This window comes from Uloborus diversus, chromosome 4 (assembly GCF_026930045.1).
Source record: "Uloborus diversus isolate 005 chromosome 4, Udiv.v.3.1, whole genome shotgun sequence".
Lineage (NCBI taxonomy): Eukaryota > Metazoa > Arthropoda > Arachnida > Araneae > Uloboridae > Uloborus > Uloborus diversus.
In genome coordinates this window covers 56525129-56551029 of record NC_072734.1, presented here as the reverse complement: position 1 = coordinate 56551029, position 25901 = coordinate 56525129, and the positions used below count along the sequence as shown (strand labels likewise).

The window sequence follows — 25901 nt, the reverse complement described above, 5'->3', positions numbered from 1 at the left end:
TCGGCCGGTGGTATTCGGCCAAATATATGTTCGACATATTGGTTCTAAAATGAAGAAGAGGACAGCTTCACTTTTTGGCTATGTTGTGTTTTACACTATTTAAACACATGAAGGAAAATATCTTTCATTCTGCAAAGAACTAGACGTCTCCAACCAAAAACTCAAAAGATGTTGAAGGAAAATAGTTGTAACAGGTTTTGTTTCAGGAACATGTGAAGAAAAACATTAATATTTTTTTGTAGCAATATTTTAAAACCAAATCACGAAACTCGCATTAAAATAATAGAATTGAGTATTAGTTGAATAATTATTAAAATCCAAATTTTCTTTTTAACATGTATTTGGCGCAAGAACGGGATAACTCCAATGCATTTTATTCAAAAATATTATACATTTTAGAAACCTCTAGATACGCCCAAAGATTGAGGTTTGGGGATCCGGAAGGCCACAAAGCACGACAGTGGTGGATCAAAGATTTTACACACATTTAAGAGAATCTGTCATTTAATGAGTATGATTTTTTGCATTAGGATGGCTAAAGAATAAAAATATGCTGAAATTTAAATCCTGAACTAGACGTAAATCTGCAGAAAAAAACCTTAACTCTGATAGCGAAATTTTGAACTTTTTTTTTTTTGCTTAAAGTATCCCTACAATGTATTCTACAAAAAATTTTTAACTTTCAGAAAAATAGTTTCGTCTGTAGACAGTTTTGAAGTAGTGTCATTTAATTATGCTCAACCCGTATAGATATACAACAAATAAATTTAAAAAATAGATTAATACGAACTGGAAAAAATCATATTGATACACTACCATCATATGCTGTTGAAGTATTTGAAGGAAAAAAAAAAACGCCTGCAAAATATGAAGACAAATAGCGGGAACCCTGCATTACAATAGTTGGAAAAAAATCAGGACTTGTTAAATATGTAGTTGCATTAAAAAAAAAAGACTGCAAATTTTAAACAATCACACTCAAGAAGAAAATGTCCTTACATCAATTACGCGGTGGAACCTTTTCTACTCTCTGTCTAGCATTTATTTATTTATTTATTTCCAAGCATCATTGTCAAGAGGCAATCTGTTTCATCGATAAACGCGGTACATCGCCAAAATTGTACTTTCCAAAACCAAAGCTTTACTCTAACAGTGGATTAGATTATTGCCACAACGTTTCACAACTAATATAAATGCAACATGCTACTGAAGTAATAAAGGGAAAGGGGGAGAACTGTGCATTGAACTGAGAGCTATCTCAGGAGTGAAGGCTGTGCGCTTTAGTTAACCAACTTACTTGTTAAATATTTCACATATTCTCTTTGCGAGAAATCTCCTGAAAATAACATTCACTGTTAATAGAGGCAGTCGACCACAAAGATAAACAATACATTTTAATTTGATCTTGGGCAGCTGAATATTAGCACTGCTATAAATTTAAAAGCAAATCAGTAGTTATTCTGTTTGAAAAACATATACGAACTAATCTGAATTAAAAATTCACAGCATTAAACTTATCGAAACAAACGAGTGCTACATTTTCTTATTTTTATTTCATTTCTTTTGATCTTACTGTCTGCGATTTTACTTTGAGTGCTAGTATCTTTGCATTAAAGCAGCCTTGAGATAAAAACGTTTTTTTTTTTTTTTTTTTTTGAATCCCAATAACGAAATGTACTGATTAAAAATTTCCCAAGGAACATATGGATGCTACAATGTTTACCATTAATTAAGTAAGAAATGATGAGACAATATGATACAGAATGATTAAGCTCATATAAATGATATTGTTCATCATAAAAACTGATGAACAATGCAGGAGAGAGGGATGTATGCACTAAAAGTAGAACTTTTGAATCGCACAAGATCTATAAAAGCAGAATTGAAAAATTCCTTTTAGCACATCCATGTTTTTCGTCAAGAGCTCTTTTCAACAAAATTTGTTTGAAGCAAATATGCCTGAAAAATCAGGATTTAAAGGGAATTCAAATTTTCCCGGAGATGCAAATGGTAAACTTTATTGAGATTCTCAAAATGTTAAAAACAAAAAAAAGTAACACAAACAAAAATGGGGAGGGGAGGAATGGGAGGAGATGCTTCAGCCGTGAAAAAAAATCGTGTGGGGGGGGGGGGGCACAGACCGACCGTAAAACATATTCTCACTCAAAACTCTAGTTCCAAAAATTTATTTTTTAACATTTATTCAATTTTGTATTTCTTTTATGTTTTCATAAAATATACTTTTTGCAATCATTTACTAAAAAGTAAGCTACCAAGAAAAAGAAATACAAATAACTTTTTCCAAATTTTGCGGAAATGCTCCTACAATCAGTGTAAACTGCATTAAAAATAGCTCTAAAATAGTGCAAAAAAGTGATTTTTACCTCCCCCCCCCCCCTTTTCTCCAATGGGGTAAAAAATTGAAGATTTGATTCAAATACACTCCTGTTTGTGAAAATTGCAACACCACGAAGGATTTACGTGAGTAAGCTGAAAATTGCAGGAAATGTAAAGTAGGACGGATCGCACAGCTTCTTCTAGACAATTGGCAGCACAGTGATCAACAGCTACAGGTGTTTCATTGTGTGCTTCATCAATTCGGAGACGTCTGCTGCAGCGTGGGCTGCGAGCAAGGATTCCTTTATACAGGATTCCTCTCACGCAAAACCATCGCCGCCTGTGGCTACAATGGGCCCATGTGCATAGGACCCGGCGTGCTGATTGGCAGCTGGTCGTCTTTTCTGACGAATCCCGCTTCAATTTGTGGCACCATGACGGCCAAATTCGTGTCAGGCGCTATGCTGGTGAACGGCACATTCCGGAGTGCATTATCGAACGCCACAGTGGATGAACACCCCGAGTTGTGGTCTGGGGTGCCATAGCATAATATGGACGATCACAATTGCTACGAATTGCGGGCAATTTGAACCGTACCCGATACATAAACGAAGTTTTACAGTCCAAGCTATTCCTTTCCTGCATGGATTGACAGGGGCTGTATTCCAGCAGGATAATGTCCGTCCACATATCGCCAAGACTGTCAAATCCTACCTTGATTTGCAGCAGGTACAGCTTCTTCCTTGGCCTGCATATTTTTCGGATATGTCACCGATTGAATATGTGTGGGATTTCGTTGGGCGGCGTCTCGCTCGTGATCCTCGTCCTGTTGCTTCGACAGACGAACTTTGGTTGCGCATACAATCAATATAAAATACTCTTACGCAGGTAAATATTCAAACTTTGTTTCACTCCATGCCGAGTCGTGTAGCAGCTCTTATTGCGGCGCGTGGTGGCTTCACAAAATACTTATTTCTATCTCTTTTTATTGTTCGTTTGGTTTGAAATTGTAATTATTTATTTGTACCCTTTCCACTCAACTGTGTATTAAATTTCATTCAATTATGATGCTTCCTTCATGGTGTTGCAATTTTCACAAACAGGAGTGTAGAAACGTAATTCAAAATGTTTCCAAGGGAAAAATAATTATACAGTAAATTTGGAAAATACTCTCATTTAAAATGAACGAAAAAGTTGAAGGATGAAAAAACGGATTGAAATTCGAAACAATAATCCAATTCGGGCAAAACACGGTTTTAATCAGCTCAATTTTCCGAATCCCATTTCTACCTACGAAAGCTAACGGTATCTCCAAAAACATGTACAACTATAGAGGTTAATAGTCATCGAAACTCTACTAAAAATGTTTAAACCTTCAAAGCATATAAACATTTAGCATGAAATTCAGCAAGTTTAAGTCAAACTGTTGTACCACTATTTCATGACCTATTTTGAAGAATTTAGTAGGGAGAGGGGATAGGAGATACAGAGGGAATGCATTCTTTTGTAACCTACCGACGGCTATCTTTTATTTTGAGCGCAACATAATGAAAATCCAAAGTAGTTTTGCTAGGGGAAAACAGAACAATTGAAATACAACTGCAATTATCGTAAAATTGTAGTATCTTTAATGGCAAATTACTCAATTTTCACCCAAATAGTAAAAAGATTTAAAGTCATGTTTGGTTGAAGCAGGAAAATAATTCAGCTTAATAAAAAAGACTGGTTCCAGAAAAAAGACCAACGTTTGATAACGAATGAAAACAAATCTCGCTCAATGAACTTAATAATTCCGAACAACCGCAAAATTGCAAGATGTTACTCAAGTGAGAATTATTTGACTTTGTCTCTAACAGGCTGGAATTTTAGTTTGAAGCATCACACAGAAAGAATTCTTTCTTTAACAAAAAAAAAGAAATCGATCCAGTTTTTAGCGTCGACGAAGACAAGTTTTTTCCCGAATAAAAATAAAGAAGTTCAAAGAAAAAAGGTTTGGGAGGGGCAATTGTTACTTTTGAGTTAAAACGGAGACAAATCCGATATCGCAAATATGTCACAAGTTGTCAGCAGCGATATCGAACCAGCTCGACCCGTGTAGAGTGATCAGAAAGGAAAGTTCAATATTTGGGAGAAAAGGCTAAAAATTAGAAGACAAAGCGGACTTACGGGGCTTATATATTTGCTCTTTTATTAGCTATAAGAAACTAACAAGGCATCGATTTCACATAAACTAGAAAAAAAAAAGTCGTCGTTTCATGTCTAATTAGAAAGTGAATTATACTAAACTATTCTTTTTTTCAACCGAGTAACCACTAAATACCAACTGTAAAAATAAAACCGGAAAAATAGTAATAATCGGATATTTTATACATTCGAAGCATTTGACTCAATAAGACAGCCATTAGTAAGAAGATAAATATGCAGCACAGAAAATAAAATAATATGGAATCAAAAAGAACAAAAAGATAATTTTTTGGTAGATTCTCATTGATTTTTAAGTCGGATAAAAAAATCCACAGGCCGGACAATCGTCTGGGCTACTACAGAACAATCCTTTTCTACTAAGGCAATTAGATGTTATTGTAGTTGAAAAAAAAATGCCAACAGTTTAGGCATATGATTCCTCACCTCGCACCCCTGCTCTAAAAGATGTTTTAGAAACGGGAAGGGGAGCTGCTTGCAGGGAAATCTAAGGAAACCACTTTTTAAAAGGGGAAAAAAACGGAGAGTAAAAGTTGGACAAGTTGATACATGAAGGGAAGAACTCCAAGCTGGGCTACAGCTGAACGTGGTTGCACTAACTATAGACGATTTGAGGCCTCGTATCCCGCGCCATCCAATGATAATCACCACATTGTAGTCATAAGGCGTGCACGTTGATTAATTTGTCGTGGTCACAAAGTATTCAGGTTCTCATTCTAAATCAATACCTCTGAGGGTGCTGGAACAGGGGTTGCTAAGGTTCCTGGTGTGGAGCAAAAAGACTGAGTTGCAAAGGAAAAGTTCCAAACTGAGCTACTGTTCAGAAATAGACTTCCACAGAGGAGAGTGCAAACTGCAAAAGTAGCAGGAGGCACTACAAGAGCATGATTTTTTTCACAAAACGTCCGAGGAATTACCGAATTTCAAGAAATTGAATCATTGCTACGCCTGGGCAACGTTGTAATTTCGGTTTGTCATGCATGCAACCTAAAGCCCTGAACTGTAGAATAAAGTTAGCAACACGTCCGCCATCTTGGAGCTAAACGATGCTTTCTTCCTATGTCTGCTATGGTGAAGTATAGTGTTTTGCTTCTGGGCCATTTCTCACGGTATTTCGGTCAAATTCCGTAACAAGCCTTTTTTTTTTTGTCAAAAATATTTAATTTACTGCTGGATTAGCAAATTATTTTAGTTTGAGTTTATGTGTTGGTAAGACAAACTCAAAATAAAATTATGTGCTAATCAAACAGTGAATTAAAAAGTTATGGCAAAAAAGGTCATGTTACGGAATCTACATAATTGTCCAAAATACAGTGAAGTGACTCTTCTTGGTTGAGATTTCATATTAACTCTATGATTTTCCACAATTGAGAAGAACCACAATCAAGAAGCAAAACACGTTATTTCATTATAGCAGACAAAGGAAGAAAGCAGCATTTAACCCCAAGATGTCGGAAGTATCGCTACTGCAGCTACGATCTAGGGTTTTAATGCAACCGACTAATCTTTTCTTCATACTCTCTTCCTCCCACATTATGAAATGAGACGGGGGGGGGGGGGGAGCCAGTGTTTTCGAAACTATCCAAAACACGAAGATGCAAACTGTGCTGCAGATTCCATCGTTTCAAGTTAAAGGAGACGTTAGTTTCAGGGCGAGAAAACCCCACATCAAAATCTGAACGTCCGGAAGGGGGCAAGGTGGAGGACACATTCCAAGGAAAAGCAAACAAAACCGGAGCTTGAAATGACTTTTCGCGCCTGACGTCACCCACACATGCTTCCCGCGACGGTTGCGAATAAGCTAGCACGTTATCCTGTGTGACAGAAGCGGCAACAACAACAGCACGGCAAAAGATTGCGTTGTCCCCTTTCAGCGGTGAAATATTTCGGACACAGAAAAGATGACAAAATGGCTGCACCTCCGCCAAAGCCCAGAGAATAATGAGATATATCTCGGTGTTGCCAACTCCAGGGAAATCTCCCTTTTTGAAGAAATCCGAGCAGTATTTCTAGGGAAAAACTGGAAACCCACGACACATCACTGGATGAGATGGAAATAGATACACATGTCTTAGAATAGGATATCATAAATCACTTTGTTTAACGCAATTAATTTTAATTTTTAGGTACTTAACTGTAGGATTTAAAAAATGTAGTTCATTTCGAGCAAAGTGAGTCTCTCGTTTTGACAAGAGAGCTTGCATAAAATGCGATCTAACAAAGTACAGTACTAGCTATGCAGGTGTCTATACAGTTTATTACTTTGAGTAGTTTCTTTTTCTTCCATTTACAATTTTATTTTTATTTTTTTTTTAATATTGCACTGAACATGCACTTCTCCCTCTCTCCCACAAGGGGAAAAACACGACTCCTTCAAATATAAAATATTGACTAGATGAAATGGAAACAACGTTTAAAAGCACAAAAAGGATAAAAAGTTTTTAAAAAACGCAGAGATGTTTCGGAGGCAATAGCCTCCTTCCTTAGTGCGAAATGAACAAATGGATGAATCAAGGTCAAGGGAGAGTTTAAATGCGTAACCGGAAAAACAGCTATCAGCAAGTGCTGAGGCAAAATATGACGTATTCTAACATGTAAGATTGAATAAGATTGGAGAAAAATGCGGAATAGCAAAAGACTCATTGCAAAGATTATTTAAGTTTTTATGAATGTAAAAAGATTCCAGAAAATCTAATTCACCTACTGTTGTACGTATGCAAATGATTTTGGCCTCCGAAAAGACAAAATTGTGCCCTGTGTCCCAACAATGTTTAACAATTGAAGATTTGTTTAGTTCCTGTTTTTTAACGTTCATTTCGCACTGAGGAAGGAGGCTATTGCATCCGAAACATGTCTGCGTTTTTAAAAAACCTTTTTATCCTCTTTGTGCTTTTAAACGTTGTTTCCATTTTATCTAATTTACCTTGCACAAAGCTATCACTTTTCAATAAAATATTGACGTTTGTTTATCAGTTAATACATCACATTTTATTAAATGCAGCAAGAAGAACTTGTAAACGAAGGCTATGATTTTTTTTTTTTTTTCACGCGGAAAAAAAAAAACAATGTTTTTCGAATGGTGTAATGAAGCGCGTTTTTCTATGCGCAAGGTTAAATTATTATTGCTTGCTTAAAGTTTGTTTTAAAATGCGATGATTTCTTCTTTTTTTCTTTTACAGAAATGTAATTTACGTCCCAAAACCGTCAATTTAAATTATTTTACTTGCTTAAGCCGTCTCAGGGGTAAGAACGGGGAGAAGCCCCAAAACTATCTTTACGGTACCTCCAGGTAATGGGCACAAACCTGCTGCAGATGCGATGCTGTGTAGATGGCAGCGGCATAAAAAAGTGGCGAAGCCCCCGAAATACATTTTCGAAGGTGGTGTACACCAACCTGCCGCAGGCGGCTAGTATTATGTCATTAGAGTCGGTTACAATGATTAAACAATGGAGTATGTCATTCGATGGAGAACATAAAAATAATTAAAAGCAACTAATTGAACTCTGATTTCCATCGCAGCAGACACACCAGCCTGAATAAAATTGCTATTGTAAGCAAAAAACAGCCCAAAAATCCAGGCAAATATATCCAGAAATTGATTTTCTTTTCACAACATAACTGCAAGTAATTCTGTCGATAATTGTTTATATTGTACCTGAATACAGGATGTTCCGTTTTAACCTGCAAAACCTCTATTTTCCCAACCGTTAGTTTTAGATGCATACTTCCAATTGCAAAAATGTTCAAAATCAGATGTGGGGTTAAGGTATTGAAAGTTTGAAGCAAAAATAGAAATGAGCCAAAAAATACAAAATTTAACTTTAAATACAGGCCCTAGGTCCCCTAACATATATTTAGGGAAATAATCTCCATTGAAAAATAATTCCATCACAAAAAGTTCGACATTAGCAGGTACGACCAATATTCACCGAGATATGAAGCGCAGCGTTTTGTGACTTACACCACTTTACACTCGCCATTAATAACACCTTTTAGGGGAAAAATATATCAGTTAACAAGGGTTTATAAAATTATATGTGTGCCTAGTGTGGTTTTTCAAATTGGCTAAGGTTTTGTAGTGTGTTTTTGCGTATCAGGGCATAACATTTGCATTGATTTTTGAATAGAAATGAAAAATGTAAATACTTTGTTTTTTTACTTCGACAACCTGTCAATCTTCTGAAAGGACGATAAGTTCCAATCTCGTCTTCTCTATGGTCTTTTAAAACTTTGAACTCGAATATCAACTTGAGTTTTGGTCGCACAAATGTCTTTTTTTTTTTTTTTTTTTTTTTTTTGTGCTAGTAATATCTTTCAATGGAGATTATTTCCCTAAATATAAATTAGAAGACCTAGGGCCAGTATAAAAAGTTAAATTTGTATTATTTTTTGACTCATTTTTATTTTTGCTTTAAATTTTCAATATCTTAACTCTGCATCTGATTTTGAACATTTTTGAAATTGGAAGTATGCATCTAGGACTAATGATTGCGAAAATAGTGGTTTTGCAAGTTAAAACGGAACAATCTGTATACACAAACATATTGTTCTTGAACGTTTAATTATTACACAATCATGTCGAGTTCTACTGGGGCGGGGAGGGGATGAAACATTATTAATAACTCAGTTATCATGTACATTACAAGAACAAGCGCAATCGACATCGATTCAAGTCTTTTCTTAAGCTTCCAAAATAATTAAATTTTTGTTAAGTGGTAGTTTTCCCATAAATGAACACAACTTCTGATTGAAATTCTTTATTCTTAAAAATGAAAATGAAAGCAAAGTGGAGAAATTTACACAAATAGCAAATTAGGTTTCATTCTGGCCGTCAGAACGGAAGATATTTATAAAGCAACCCACTCGTCAAGAAGTCTAAGTTTATGAAGCAAGAAAACGAACATCAAAGAGCTTTAAAAAAATAAACAGCTATTGTTCGCAAGATTACTTAAGTTTTCAGTAAATCCTTACAAAAAACTGCGGTTTTGTTAAGAAATATTTCTTACTTTCACCAAACATATTTTTAGTTCATAAACTGTAATACCGATTTTCAATCATAAAAACATGATACTTAAGTCCGATTGCTTCATAATTTCATACATTACAAAAAAGAAAGAAAGAAAGAAACGGGGGAAAAAATTGGTGGTTTTGATACTAACAGAATTTTTTTAAAAAAGTTTATGATTATGAGGTGCATTTCTCAAACGTAAAGTGACGGTTAACCTAATTATACGAAAATTAATTTATAAACAAGGTTAAATCTAAACTAATTACATTTTGTGATAAAACAAGGTGGCGACAGGAACTGGAAAAAAAAAGTTCCCTGACTTTTCCCTGATTTTCCTGATTAAGTTCACCAAATTTCCCTGATTTACGTTACCAATGATAATGGTTTCCTTTCTTTGCCCTACCTGAAAAGCATTGCATATTCAATAAAATGCAGTGTTTAGAACGGTTTAAGCTATTTATTAAAAATATATTTTGAAAAGATGATACTTTTTTTTCGTAAAAATAGTGAATTAAAAATTATCGGCAGAGAAATAATGTAGGAAATATAAAACAAAAACTTTACTTCCAGGAGCCAGTTAATATCAGAATTCTAAGAAATTATTAAAACCACTCTTAAAGAAATATCTAATCATGATAAAACTAAAACATTTAAATGGAAATAATCTTGAACTGAATTTTCAAGCAGTATAATTGTTGCTGCAAGAATAACAAGTGATAGGTAAAGTATAGAAGTAATGTAGTTTTACTTACGTGAATAATACTGCCGTGTGCAGGTAAACGGCAGTATCTGCAGAAATTAGTTTTCGAGATATTTGAAGATATGTGTGGTGGACTCAATACTAACAATGGGAAAATGTTGGAAATAGACGTGTTTTTCGGGCCTCTTTTTCAGCGGAAACAGCATGGGGGTAAGTATATACAATTAAGATAACGTACAATAGCTGACAAAAATGCAAAAAATGCAAAAAAAAAAAAAAAAAAAAGTGCAGTTTCTGCCCTTTACTTGCAAACGGCAGAATAGATATATTCATGTAAAACAAATAGAAATCTTTCAACAACCAGTCACATTGAGCTATTCTCTAATCAAGAACTTAGGTTTTAATGAATGTATACAGCATTATAACTATTAAAAAATAATAAAAATATTTACTAACGTATACAACTCAATTTCAAATGATTTCATTAGTTGTCAAAAAAAAATCTTGGATTACTTTCTAGTAACAAACAACATTGAAATTCAAAAACAATTATTAATTTCAAAATGTATATGGTTTAAAAAATAATAGAGTTTTAAAGTCTGAAAAAAAAAGCTCTTTGTGTAATCAGAAGTGACAGCAAATACCATGCCCCCCCCCCCCCCCCCAAAAAAAAAAAGATTTTCAGTCAAAATTTAATTTTAGCAATTAAATTAAAAACACCAAGTGATAACTTTTAAGATTTTTTCAGCATTAATTTAAAAAACAAAGATTTTTTTCTTGAAATCCTGATTACAGTATGCTTATTACTTCAAGACAATGAGTAAAGGGAGCAAAGTCATTAATGACGGCTTCCTCTTTGCCTGTAGGGTTGTTTATTTTACGTATCTTGGAATGCTTGGAAGGAAAATTCAAGCAAAGTAAAATAAACAACTTTACAGACACAGAAGCAATCTTAGGTAGCTCATCTAAGATTGAATGATTTGACCTTGAGGAAAAAAGATGCACAAATATGCGGCACTTTATAATCACATCTCATTAATTTTACTTTTTAAAAACAAATAATTGGTGGAAAATTTGTAGGGAATCAAAGCACTTCATTTTGCAAGGAAAATTTTTTTTTTCTTCATTTGATCAATTTTTCCTGAATTTTTGCTATTTTTTCAAAATTCCCTGACATTTCCCTGAGTGATTTAGTTCCCTGACTTTTCCCTGATTTCCCTGATCTGTCGCCACCCTGTAAAAAGAGGGGTTGCCGTTTCAAATTTTAAACATGATACTTAATTTAATGATACCTACTCCTTAAGAACATTTATTAACTGTCACTTAATTGCGTCCTGAAAAATTGAAACATTTTATATGTGCCTAGTGTAAATGACAATGAAATAAAAATGTTTCTCTCCCCCTGCCCCCCCCCCCCCCCAACACTGCACATACAGTATTAAAGCAATGAGATTAAACTGTCGAGATTTCAAACGGCTGTCCGTCATGATAATTTGAGAATTAACATCCAGCAGAACAAGTAATGAGGTTAGCATCCTCCTTTTCTCCAGACTCAGAGTCGATCTTCGTCCTCCGGGAAGACAAATCCGAACAAGACAAACAAGTGAATAATGGAACAGACACTCACCTTCCGAAGGCTCGCAAGCGACAAAGGCACAACTGAGAAGCGCTGTTGCTATTATTGGAAGCCATGGGGGAGCCATCTTGGGATTAGAGGTGCTTAGGCAATCGAACCTATAAGGTCAGAATAAGAAAAATGCAATTATTCCTCCGCTCTAGAACTGAGTATATGTGACAGCAGTTACACAGAATCGGCTTCGCAAGATCAAGATGGCTGTCACAATCAATCATCTTGAAGTTCAGTCTTAGAAGCTTTTATACGTCGGTTTAAAAACATTAAAAAAAAAAAAAAACTTTCTTGTACAAAAGAAGTTTATTGCCATCATGAAAAATTATTCACATGAATTTCAACCTAAATTTCTATTTTAATCGACCTTAAATGAGAGGTCAATAGTTATTTTTGCACGTTTATACGTACGACCGTACTACCGACCAACAACCGAAACATTAATTTTAAGCATCCAAGATTTCATCTTAAAGAGTAGCATTGCAACAACCGTTAGTAGGTGCACCTTCTATTTTGGTTGAAATTAGAATTTGATAAAAATCTATTTCCAATTGAGGATATAGTTTAATTTTTTAAATCGTGTGAAGTTAGAGGTTCAGCAGAAAAAGGCTTACTGTCAAATAGCATACAACCAGTTGACGCTAATATTTAGAATTTAAAAAATAAATCAATAAATAAACTTTTCAATGAAATTATAATCCCCTATTTTACCTGCATTTTTCAATTTTAACTGCACTTTTAATTCGGTTTTTGTGTGTTTTTAGAACATTTTTTAGATCATCAACTTTTGGGCCTGTGAAAAAGCGTAAAAAAAGACACGTGTGACCACATCAGATTTGTTTATCAAAGTTTAAATTTTGCTGTTAAAGCAATCTGCACAAAAAAAAAAGTCCCCAGCTTTATCTGATTTGAACTGAACTTTCTATTATTTAGAGTCCACGCAAAGCACAAAAATAATAATTATTAAAAGTTGACGTAAAAAAATCATCTTAAGCTATGTGCCTAACTTCTCGACTTCTCGGAGCGTTTACTTGAAAAAGATTTAAAATTTCAACGAATTATATACAGGGCTTGATTAATACCAGCCTCGTATTTGGTAACCAGGTAACCACGCTGCATAGATTTTTAGACCAATAATATGACGATATATGACGTTCTGCAAATTCATATTAGGAGGATCATCCAAAAAAAAAACATTGCGGAGTTGGAAGGCACGTGCCACATTTGCAGCCATACGTCAAGTTTTGAACTTCGCATAAGGTTGTAAATATAAAAATCATGAAAACTACGTTAAAATTGCATGAATAGGAATAAAGATTGTAGACACGTGCTTTGGGATTACAGGGAATCCTTTTTCAATGAGGGAGGGGGCAGGGAGTTATGGATTAAAATATATCAAAATAATAATAATAATTAAGAAATAGTAATAATAATAATCAATATTTTAAAAATAATTTTTAACATGCATTTTCGTTCAATTAATAAAAGAGGTGACGTATCAGTTAAAATTTACTGCTACTTGCAACTATTATTATTGCTAGATAATATTTTTAAAAAAAAAAATTGCATAATTTATTTTCTTTGCGTTGAAAAAAATGTATCGGTATTGCTAGATATTTTCCCCCTACTTTGACAAAGGTATATTGTTAATACTAAGTAATAAAAAATTCTAGTGTAATTGCATTTTCTTCCTAATTGTGACAAATAAGGTGTATTGTTATTACAAGATAGTAACATTTTATTTTCTATTCTGAATGATATGTTGCTATAACTAAATAAGAAAAAATCGTGTGTGATTCTTTTTTTTTTCTCTTACTTTGACACAAGTAAATTGCTATTGTTGCTATTAGTTATCCTTTTCGCAACCAGATGATTTTTTTTCCCACTTTGACAAAGGTATGTTATCAGTTACTAAGTTATAAAAATGTCTTTCTTCTTTTAAATTTAATTTTAACTTTTATAAAGGCAAACATGGGATCATTATTCGAGGCTCTTGTTCCCGGCAAATGATAGTTCTACCGCCCCCCCCCCTTTTGTTTGCGTTTCTGAAATAAGCAACCTATTACATCCGACATTCCCGACTTCAGCCATTTTTTGGTGAGTGCTCACCTCTGATTGAAAAAATTTGGAACAATATATTGCACAGCACCAATATCTTACTAGCCCGTTCGAAACGAAAACATAACACAAACGAAATCGACGAAAGGAAATCTCTGGTCGATCCCACACTAGCCGAACAATAATCAACCATCAGAATCTCGTTAGCCATTTTTCACTATCTCTTTTTCCCAATTTTAAAGCTATTTTCACTTCCATTCAAGAAACCTTTTCGTCGTCCGAGATCAAACGAGTGGCAAATTGATTTTGGATCAGTTCCAATGCACGATTCGGTTGTCCGGAGAACATGGAAAGTGCAAGGTACGAGGGAGTGTAAAAAGAGGGCCAAAAACAGAGAGAGAGAAACCTTCTCCATCGCGTGCACACAACTCTTTCTCGCGCATAACATACATCAAATACGACTCCCACGTATGGTCACTGATGAATTTCGTGACTGTTGTCTTTTGTCGTTGTGTTTCATTTCTTATTTAAGGGGAATCTGCGACAAATTTCAAGCCTGTCACGACTTTTCTTCGAACTACAAGCCATGGTACTTATATCGCTTAAGCGGTTTTTATTAAGGATAATGCGATTATCTTGAATAAGTACCTTAATCACTAAATTAAGAGTCAAGAAATGTTCAGTAGAACAAAAACATTTTTAAACATGCTAAAACTAAGGAATTTAACGAGTATTATTGTTTTTTATTTCTGTCAAATATAAAAATAAAAATTGAGATGCTTCTTTTTAATAAATTACTGCTGTATCGAGTAAGAGTCGTCTTTGAAAAAAGAATCATTGACATACATGAGAAGAATTTTGCACTTATTGGAACATCAATACAGATCTTCGGCATTAATCAATTTTTGCAACAAATTCAATTTAAACTTTAATTATTGAGTACCTAATGGTAGCAGAAATTAAATTTTTATAAAACAAATCTCAAAATTATAAGTAGAAATGACAGATGCATAGCTCAATTTTAATCTGTGTTCATTTTAAATACAGGGACTTTCCTATACAAGAAGTCACATTTTAGCAGTGAAGTAGTGGTGAACACGTAAATGTATATTTGATATTTTCATTTATAAAAATTTCTCTTTTCTTTTTTTTTTTTTTTGTGCTTATAAATATTTTTTTTTTTACAACTACTCGGGATTAGTCCAGTACATAGCCAAAATTTGGACGAGTATCAAATACATGCCAAGCACTCGGTACCTAACAACTGTCATTTAAAGTTTGTTGGTCTGGAGCATAAATATTGAAATGCATCTAGAGCCTTTTCAAAAATTAACGGTTAAATTGGATTAATGTTCCTTTTTTTTTTTGTGAGTGTGTATTTGGTTTGGGGGGGGGGGGCATATTATATACTTATTATCAAAGACTTTTTGAAAATTGTTAGCTAATTACTGATTTTGTGGAACACTCATTCATTATCTTTTTAGTTTTGAATTATTACTTCATCGAAAATACAACCAAAACGCTGCAATTCTAATGAATTTGATTCACTTAATAAACACGTCCAGGCGTTTTGCATAACGAATCAGCCCCATTAAAAACGAAGGAATTTTATGACAAAATCGTGAGAGAAAAATCCCTCTCACCTAGTATGAATCGCAAGAAAATACGTTGGGTCCCGAAATGAACAAACTTTAGAGTTTATTTATTTATTTATTTTCAGCATTTCCCCCGGGAAATATATCTTTATTAATAATAAAGCTGAAAGTCTTTCTGTCCGAATCTCTCTCTGTCCGGATCTATGTCTGCCAGGATCTCTGTGACGCGCATAGCAAAAAGACCGTTCGGCCAATTTTCATGAAATTTGGCACAAAGTTAGTTTGTAGTATGAGGGTGTGCACCTGGAAGCCATTTTTCGAAAATTCGATGTGGTTCTTTTTCTATTCCAATTTTAAGAACAAAAACATCATAAGATGGACGAGTAAATTACGAAATTATCATAACGTGGAACCGTAACATGGGCACAAGCCAATCGGCGAGAAAATTCACCATACATTATTTGTAAATATACAGGCGAACCAAAAGACCTTTTAATTTTCAATTACGGGCAAAGCTGTGCGGGTACCACTAGTTGAAAATAAAAGTAGAGAAAAGTGAGGTCATAAGAGACGGGGATAAAAAAGCACCAAAATTAAAATTTTGAATAAATAAGCATTGTTTTAACGTCGCTACATATGTAGGTAAAGCTCTCCCGCCTTCCTGCTTGCGTTTCAGTTCTGTAATGTTAGTGAACCTTATTTCGAAAGTTTACAAATGAAACTACGTTCACATAAATTGCAAGTTTTTACATTTATAATATGTTCATCATTTTTGTTTCTTAAATAATAAAATTAATTAGATATGACATATTTATTTGATTTTACTTTAGGAACGAATGTTGTTATTTTATTCTGAACTAGTGGTACCCGCACGGCTTTTCCCGTAATAGAGAAATTAAAAGGTCTTTTGGTTCGCCAGGATATTTACAAATAATGTTTGGTGAATTTTCTCGCCAATTGGCTTGTACCCATGTTACGATTCCACGTTATGATGATTTCGTATCTCGCCAATTGGCTTATGCCCATGTTACGGTTCCACGTTATGACAATTTCGTAATTTACTCGTCCATCTTATAATAATTTTGTTCTTAAAATTGGAATAGAAAAAGATGAATCACATCGAATTTTCGAAAAATCGCTTCGAAGTGCACACCCCCATGCTACAAACTAACTTTGTGCCAAATTTTATGAAAAGCGACAGAACGGTCTAGGTGCTATGCGCGTCACAGAGATCCTGACAGACAGAGAGACTTTTAGCTTTATTACTAGTAAAGATAAAGATCAAACTTAAAAACTTTCGAAGTCGAACTTTGTCGATGTTATCTGCAATCCCAATTCATATTTTGAATTCAATTAGTAAAAAAAAAAAAAAAAAAAAAAAAAAAGGTCCTTTATTCTAAGATAACCGTACAACACAGACATACACAAATGCAGATGTTCATTCGTTTTTCGTTAACTATGTTCAGTTAAATTTCAAGTTCCAAAAGGTGTCACTAATATCGATTGCGTTGGGTGATTTCACCGCCTTAAAGAAAAGATAAAATTTCATTTCCTAGTAATTTAAAATGTTATTTCAAATAAAAAAAATTAAAGAATCATGACAAACGAAAATTCCAAGTACTACATACTTGAAATTGTTATCGTTTGTCAGGCATTTGGCACTACGTTTCTAAACACAAAAAATTAAATGTCTGAAATTGATAGAATAAGATTTAAAAAATGCTGCATTTCCGTCTCAATGGAAAATATTTTCTTAGCGTAAACGAAATTAGAGTGTACCTTACTTTTTTTTTTAACTTTTTAAAATCGCTTGAAGAAACTTAATTTCCGAGCCATAGAACAGGGAAGAGGGAGTGGAATAACTAGCATCATACATTGCAGCATATATAAAGACTTAAAAAAAAAGTATTTGTGTTCAGAATTTAAAATTGAATTAATATAAATAGAAAAAAAAGCTGAAATTAATATCGCTCTGAAACAAGATTTTACGGGGGGGGGGAGTTAGCAAAACGCCTTAAATAAATAAAAGTCAGAATAAATTTTTGTTCAAATAATTAAATTACTTTACACGTGGATTGGTTGTTAAATATAACATAATTTACTTTCTGAGTCGCATTTCGTAAGTTAACTTTCTCTTAGTAGGCTAATGCAGTTGACTTTTCTACCAGGCAGGTCTTCAATGTTATCTTTACTCATAGAATTAAAAAAAAGATTCCATGGTTGCAAGAATACAACAGCCCAAAAAAGCGTTGAATTTTGACAACAAAGGAAACACATTTTCCAATTGAACTCCTACTTCCATATAATTTATTCTTTTACAATCCAAACAGTTCTTATTCTAAATGGTAATTTTCTTTGTTGACGTTGAGGCAATAAAAGAAATTTCTCTTTAGAATGGACGAAATCTAAAATTTATTTAAAGTTATGAAAAATACGTTGGAGTACTTAATATTTCTTCACTTTTTAATATTCTTACATTCTTTTGAAGTTTCTTTTTTCGTCATAAACAGTAATTTATTCAGTGTAATTTTTAATCATACTTACAATATTTACCCCCATTCATAAATAAATAAATAAATAAATATAGTCTTCAAGGATCATTTATGATTTCGAAGACTAAAAACGGTGCGCTGGTACCAAGGAAACTCGATATTTCGAAATAGTTAGAAAAGAAGTGGTCAGGGTAAAAAGAAAAAGAAAAGAATTGTTACTAATTTCCAACAGGATGGTTTGAAATCATCAATTGCTGAAATGCGCTTTGCTAATATACATTTTGTACCGATGATTCTTCGTTGAATTTTTTCCAAATCTTTAAACCGATTATAATTGTTCATGAATAATTCAAGTGTTGAACTTTTTTCTGTGCTGGCGTCAAAAGCATGTTAGTCGGATACTATACTTATACAGAACAATCTGCTGGGTTCGATAATCCAGTATTCGGATCCTCGGACTTCAGGAGTACAGCACTTTAGGAAGCAGCACTGTATTCGATATTTCGCCGAATGAAAATCGATTAGAATGTATTAATGCAAATAATAAATGAACATAATAAATGTAAGATTTCATATATTTTTAAACAGTCTGGGAGAAGTTTGGTAATAAGAAACAACTTGTAGTGTTGGGTAATTAAGTGAGGTAAAAAACGTTGCTGAAATCACGTGGTCAATCTGGGAAATTATTTATTTACTTTTTTTTATTTATTCATATATTAACTTTTTTTTTACTTTTGCAATTTAACTTATTTTTTGTAATCCTTTAACTGCTGAAGTCAGGGTGTAAAAAATATGATTTTTTTTCAACCTAAAAAAAAATCGGATTTTCAAAAGAACTCATTTTTTTAAATAAGTTTAGATAATATAGTTTATTTTTATGTTAATTTAAGGGGGTCCGGGACACAAAAATCGTCAAATGTTGCAATTTTTTTTTCATCATGTAAAACATTACTCCGTGTTTTTCTGCTTAAGAGGAGGTTTGAATCTTGTTTCTATCTTAAATAGAACGAAAGATATAATTATTTTTGTTTCATGCACCTAACTAATGTGTACTTAACTTTAAAACTTTAAACGCGTTTCTCTCCATGATGCAATTTTTCCCGATTTCTTGCATTCAAACTCTTATAAGTCAGGAGCCGATAAAGATAAAGTAATGAAACTTGGAACGTATCTTTTTCAAACAGTTTACTTTAAATTTTATTCGTCGAATTTGAAAAAAACGTTTACTGCAAAAATTACGATTTTAAAAAAAAAAAAGTATCTTCGAATTTTTTGAAATTTTTCTTCAAATATTTTTTATTTTTTATTGAATCAATATTTATAAAATCGCCGAATAAAAATTAAAGCTTAGATATTTGTGGGTAATTCATTAAAAAAAAATTGAAAATTGTTTAAGAATATTTTGAGTTATAGCAATTTAAAACAACCCCATTTTTTATAAAAAAAAACTAATTAAATTTAAATAAAAAATTTCTTTTTTTCATATTTATGTTATGATTTTGCTTATTAAATAAATGGTGAATCAGTGCAAAAAATTTCAAAACTCTAAAGTATATAATAAAAAAATTTCAAAATGTGTCCCGGACCCCCTTAAAATGTACAACGATTCTTTTTATATACCGCGCTGCATTGTTTCCTTCAGAAGAAATAGATCGAAAAGTTACTAATATTAGCAATAAACACAGCCTGTAAAAGCTGAATTAAAAAGAAAAAAAAAGCAATTCATCATCAAGAAAGTATGTAACTATTATGTACACAAACTTATAGTATGCTCTCTAAAAGGGACATATAAGTACGATATGGAGACGGGACGGGAGATGAGGACGCGCTTCAAGGTTTTTCTAATGGAAGATACTTCTGTGGAAGCGAAGATATTTTTGTATTAAGAGTACCTTTATTGATGAATTAATAAAAAAAAAATATTTTTCAATGCAAAGCATTTCCTTTCATATTAGAGTGCTTTGCTCCCCCCACAAAAATTTATATCACACCCCTGCTTACATATGACAGGCAAATTTTTAAAAAATGCTTTGAACACTTATTCAAATCGTATTCAGCGTCTAAATTGTGTTGAACGTGTTCCAAAGATGGCTAAAACAGTAATAAATTACATATTTCGAGGAAGACAATGGGAAAACAAAGCCCCCCCCCTCACTGTTCTACTTCGAGCCTTTATTCACTATAACGAACGAAAATTTCTTAATATAAATTTAAAAAATGTATTGGCCGTAAATGACACGTAATTTACTTCATCAAAATATCGGTCGAATATATTCCTGGTCATTTTATCACAGCACTACGAAAGCATGTCAATCCAACAGCTCTTTGCATCACAGTAACAACACTAAACGCAGCTCACACACGTAGCAGGAATTAACCATACGCATATTCCATGATCGATAGTTATCGACAACGAGACATTGCGACCAACATATAATGGCAAGAAGTCACGAAGCACATGGCACACGAACGATATCTGGAGGGAAAAAATACTGTCAGGAAGCTTTGGAACACTTAAGGGGTTCTTCTATATACAGATTATTCTCTAAGACTAAATTCCAAGCCATTCTTTTTCGAGTCATCAAGATGATAAAAAAAATAAAATAATGAAAGACGTCAGACTCTGTGAATTAATACAATCTCACACACACAGACACCAAAAGTGGATCAGTATTTTACTACAGCTTATTTTGGAGTCGCTGAGAATCACGGGAAGCCACGTGTCCAGGGAGGGCAGGTCCAATGAGAGTGGTTGTAGGTTCCGGGTTACCTTGGCAACGGCAGACAGGTTGAAGCTACAATGCAAAAGCGGAAAATGGTTGTTTTTTGACCTACGGCTGGAATGAGCTAGCAAACGAATCTTGTATCGGGGTGTGCGGCCTTTGATATTTCATAAGCATAAAAATTCACCTTTATACCTTATTCTAGGGCCAGTTCTGACACAAATTCGACACATTTAAGGCAATGGTAGTTTTTTTTTTTTTTTTTGGCCTGTAAAGAGCTATTATGAAATTTTGATTGTTTGAGAACGTCTCGATAAATGTAAAAAATGTCCTAAAACAATTCAAAGCTTTGAACCAACATATAAAAAAAATTGAAAAGAAAAAAAAAATAGTAGGAATTTAAATATTTGGGAACAAATTTGAGGATTCAATTTGAAAATCGATCCGGTAAATTATTTATTTGTTTCGGTTGCTTCAAACTTTTCCCTTAAAATTTTGCGCAGAAAATACTTTACGAATTACAGCGTAATTTTCACTAGCGTTTCTTAAAATACATGGACACCACAAAAAAAAAAAAAAACTTTCCAGGGCATAAAAATGTGATTACGAGTAAAAACTTCAAAAAACGAAGACAACTATAAATCTTGAATATGTACACAATTAATTACTCGTAAGAGCAACAAAACCATAGTTAACCCACATTTTTTGAAAAACTGTTAGTACTTCAATGACCAGTACTTAATACTTCATATGATTTTATTTTTGCTTTGGTTTTTCACGTTAAGTTACGACCAGTAGAGTTGAAAATATCACTTACTTTAATTTATTCAAATATGTTGGACTATCATTCATCAAGATCAACCAATAATACCATTTTACTGACATGAAATTAATAAGATTAATAAATTGCGAGTGTTAATTTATTTATAATTAAACTAGGAATCAATAACATTAAATAAATAATAAAAATAAACAATAAATAATAAATAAATTCCTGACTAATTTAATAAGAGCTAATTTATAAAGGCTGATTACTAATTATTGAGTTACTTAACGTTTGTTAACTGGACGTTTTATAAGAAACATTTAAAAGTATAACATATTTCTACAAATAAATAATTTAATAAAAGCTAGAGAAAAAAAAAGTATTAAGAAATTTTTAGTAGTCAGAATATTTAAATATTTATATGAAATAGATGAAAATTAAGATGCAATGTACAGAAGAAAAAAAATCATCCCATTCGAAAGCAATAAGAGACCATTCAACAAAAGGAGAAAGAAGTTTCCACTTAATAGTGTTTTCTTAGCCATAACAGTACAAGCACTGTAAAGACTCATTTACAGGCGCACAAAGGGGGGAAATGTTTCCCGATTACTCGCTAAGAAAAGAATGTAGTCTAGTTCTTTTTCACACGATTAAAGAACACATTTTTGGAAGGCAGTTTTGTTTGAACCTGAGTCTTACAATAGAAGACTGGATGATAACAAAATATTAAAAAATAATTAAATAAGATTATGGAATTATATTTAACAGCAACATATATTTTAAAAAATTATTTTTCTTTGTTAGGAAACAACCAACTTAAGACATTGATAAAATTTCCTTCTTAGCCTAAAGCACAATTAAGCAATATTTTAATAATTTTCGTAAAATATTTGTTTTTGCACTAGTTAATAGCGCGTACGGTGATAAATTCCTTCATCCATTATACATAAATAGCAATAAGACAACTAGGGGAAAGTAAAATTTAGCATTTAAATTTGAAATAAAATATTTTTAAACCACAAGATTAAACAGTGGTTTAGCAGTGGTGGGGCAGGGATACATCCAGGGTTCTAGTTTTGATACACAATTTCAGGGGGGAGGGGTCAGTTTTTTTTTTGGGGGGGGGGAGCAGGAAATACTTTTGTGATTTTTTTTTTTTTAATTTTCGTGAAAGAAATTCTCATTACATCAAAAAAATCATTTTCAGAGATCACAATTCAATTTGAGGGATGGTAATTTCTTGGTGATTTTTTTCGAGTTTAAAAGTTTAGAAAAGGGACATTCTACAATCGAAGTTTTGAGAGAGAACCAATTTTTTTGATTATTTTCTTAAGGGTACGCGCCGCCAACTCAGTCTGTGTCATGATAAACCACTGGGGATATATTAGAACATAATAGAAATGAACTTTGAACTATCAAAAATTGTCCTAAAATAATATAAATAAATATATATATATATATATATATATATATATATATATATATATATATATATATATATATATATTGCTTCATTTTTATGTTGAACAACAAGTTCTTTCTGATTTTTTCAAGCAGGGGTCAGTAACTTAAGACCCACGGGCTGCATACGGCCTATGTTGTATGTCTATCTTGCTGGTGGCAAAAAAAAAAAAATGTTCAATAAAAATAAAACAAAATATAGAAATCCTTATTTGATTAAAGTAACAGATTATAAAGCTTTGATTAAATAAAAAAATCTTCCTTCCCTTCTTATTATAGAGGCCCACTCTTGCAAAAAGGTTGCGAACCGTGTGTTGCATCAGAATTCAAAAAAGATACAAATTTTACTCTAAGTCTTTCCTTTGAAAAAAAAAATAACTAATTCAGAAAAAAATACCCCTTAAATTGTAAAAAAATATAGCAGAATATTTTTTTTAATGCTATTGGCAGGGAGGGGGTAGAGAGAGAGATTTTGAAACTGCCGAAAACTGAAAAAAAAAAAAGGGGGGGGGAAGACATCCCCAAAAAGAAGTGGATGATTAGGTCAAACGGGATAACGGTGGTCAAATTAGGACTCAGAGGGTCATTTTACTCGCAGTCATAGGAATCAGCAAGAATCCTCCTCCTCCTTATTTTTTTTTTTTTTAATTACTAAGTAGGCTAAAGTTTCTTTTAAGGAATCTTACTCAGGTGTGATTCGGACAAAATATAAGAATGTGGACAGCTCACGAAAGTGAACTAAAGGGACAAGGTACACAAAAGAAAACTGAAGAGAAGAGTGGCAACATTTTCCACAAGAATTTCACTGAACGATTTAGTACCGAGGTCAGCTTTTCAATTTCATCCGCGAATACTTTTCATTTTTTGGAAGAGCAACTCTTTTAACACACGTGACGGCTTTTCGCAGGGAATCGAACACACATTTTTCCGACTCGCAACTGTCAGAAGAAAGGTCCGGCTTTCTGTAGTTCACCTCCGGCATTTCCTTCCATTTTTCATCCGGAGACAGAAATAGATGGCCAAAGGGTATTCGAAATCGGAAAGATACGTAAAGTGTTTCCCATGGCCACTTTCAATTGAATATTAAGTGATTTTTTTCACCCACCAGCATAACAATTCCAGATCTTATGAAAAGTGGTGAATTTTAATCTACTCACGCCATTCCTATTTTAACGTCATGCATTTTTATTTCTTATCAATCTTAAATGATGGGAATGAGTAATCTGGAAATTTTGCATTTAGATGAAGTTTTGTTTAAGTTCATCTATATAGGTGTTTTTTTCTTGAAAATACGTAATTTTGCAAAAAAAAAACCTTTTAAAATGTAAAGTCAGTTTCAGTTAGGAACTGAAAAAAATATCAATGAAATCAAACCGCAGACGATTTGTAACTATGAAGACAAAAATGTTGCTCTCTAAATAAAGATTAAAAACAATTGTCGTCATGGTGATCTAAAAAATCAGAGCAACGTCAACTTTGGTCAAGTGAGGATAGTAAGGAAGTCGTGGTTGATCAATTATAAAAACAAAATTAAAAACTAAAGAGGGATCAATCTTGTTGGTTAACCGTCGACGTAAAACAGAACGTTCCAGCAGAATTCAACAGTTTCAATTACAGGAGAGACTTCCATATCAAAGCAGCAGCAGATACATATTTGTGAACGTGCATTCGAGCGCCGTTGAAATTTCGCGAATACTTTTCCGAGCAAGCCCGGATGTATGCGGAAATGTAATTCGATTCGGGATGAAGCAAATGACTCTAGGCGAGAGAGAGAGAGTGGACGGCCGAGGATTGAGGCCGAATGACGAAAATAATCATTCCGGTGACTGACGAACGCAACTTTGATTCCAAATGCAAAACGCGTCCGGGAAAATGGAAACTTAATTCCGGTCATTCATCGACACAAATTCCAGGCAGAGCAGGGAGAAAGAGATCTTTTGATTCCAGGATTCGCCATTCACTTCAAGGATCGTAGGATAGTCTAAGGAATATCAGTGGCTTCGTGGTTATAAAATATTAATAAGCAGCACGATAAATTGTCAATGGATATCTATTAGCATTCGAAAGAAATATTAGGAACTAGCGGTACCCGCACGGCTTTGCCCGTAGTAGAAAAATTAAAAAGTCATTTGGTTCGCCTGTGTATTTACAAATAACGGATGATGAATTTCTCGCCAATATGCTATGTTTAATTGCTCGTCCATGTTATGGTAATTTGCTCGTCTACGTTATGGTAACTTGCTCGGTCACGTTACGGTAATTTAATCGTTACTGTTGTGATAATTTGCTCGGTTTAATGTTCTTAAAGTTGGAATAGAAAAAGAACAAAATCGTATTTTCGAAAAATCGCTTCGAGGTGCTCACCCCCATGCTACGAACTAACGTTGCGCCAAATTTCATGAAAATTGGCTCAACGGTCTAGGTGCTATGCGCGTAACAGACATCTAGAGATCCAGAGATCCAGACATACAGACTTTTAGCTTTATTATTAGTAAAGAAGATTTTCATTTAATATTGCCAAACTATATCAGAATTCACAATAAACTAACTTATAAGTACCGTCTTTACAAAGGAAATCAATGTGTCATGACCAACGGCGTCTCGAACTTGATTTTCTTTTCTTCTGGGGGGGGGGGGCGGAAATTCTCAATTTGCCGAATGAAACTCCGAATGTTGCCGAATGAAACACCCAATTTCACCGAATGATGAAAATTTTGCCGAACATTTAACTCCAATTTTTGCCGCATAAGGAAACTTTTGGGTCACAGTGATCTCGTAACGGGTCGACCCTGGCCAAGGCTACCACAAACTTTTCTTCTATACCTTTCACATTAATGACCGGTGCGCACTCTCGTAACTACCAAAATTTAATATTTTGGCGGCACTTGAATTTTCAGCATTTTGGCTACCAGGTTGCCGCGATATTTTCTT

The 25901-nt window shown here is 33.4% G+C and overlaps 1 protein-coding gene across 1 annotated transcript in view; it reads right to left on the bottom strand.

The window, feature by feature from the left end:
• LOC129221107 (tyrosine-protein phosphatase Lar-like) overlaps window positions 1–25901 on the bottom strand; it is a 281893-nt gene that overhangs the window by 92361 nt on the left and 163631 nt on the right. Inside the window, exon 4 of the mRNA XM_054855554.1 lies at window positions 11876–11982. Coding sequence (XP_054711529.1) covers window positions 11876–11951 — 76 coding nt within the window. The 5' untranslated portion in view covers window positions 11952–11982. The remainder of the gene's footprint in view (window positions 1–11875; window positions 11983–25901) is intronic.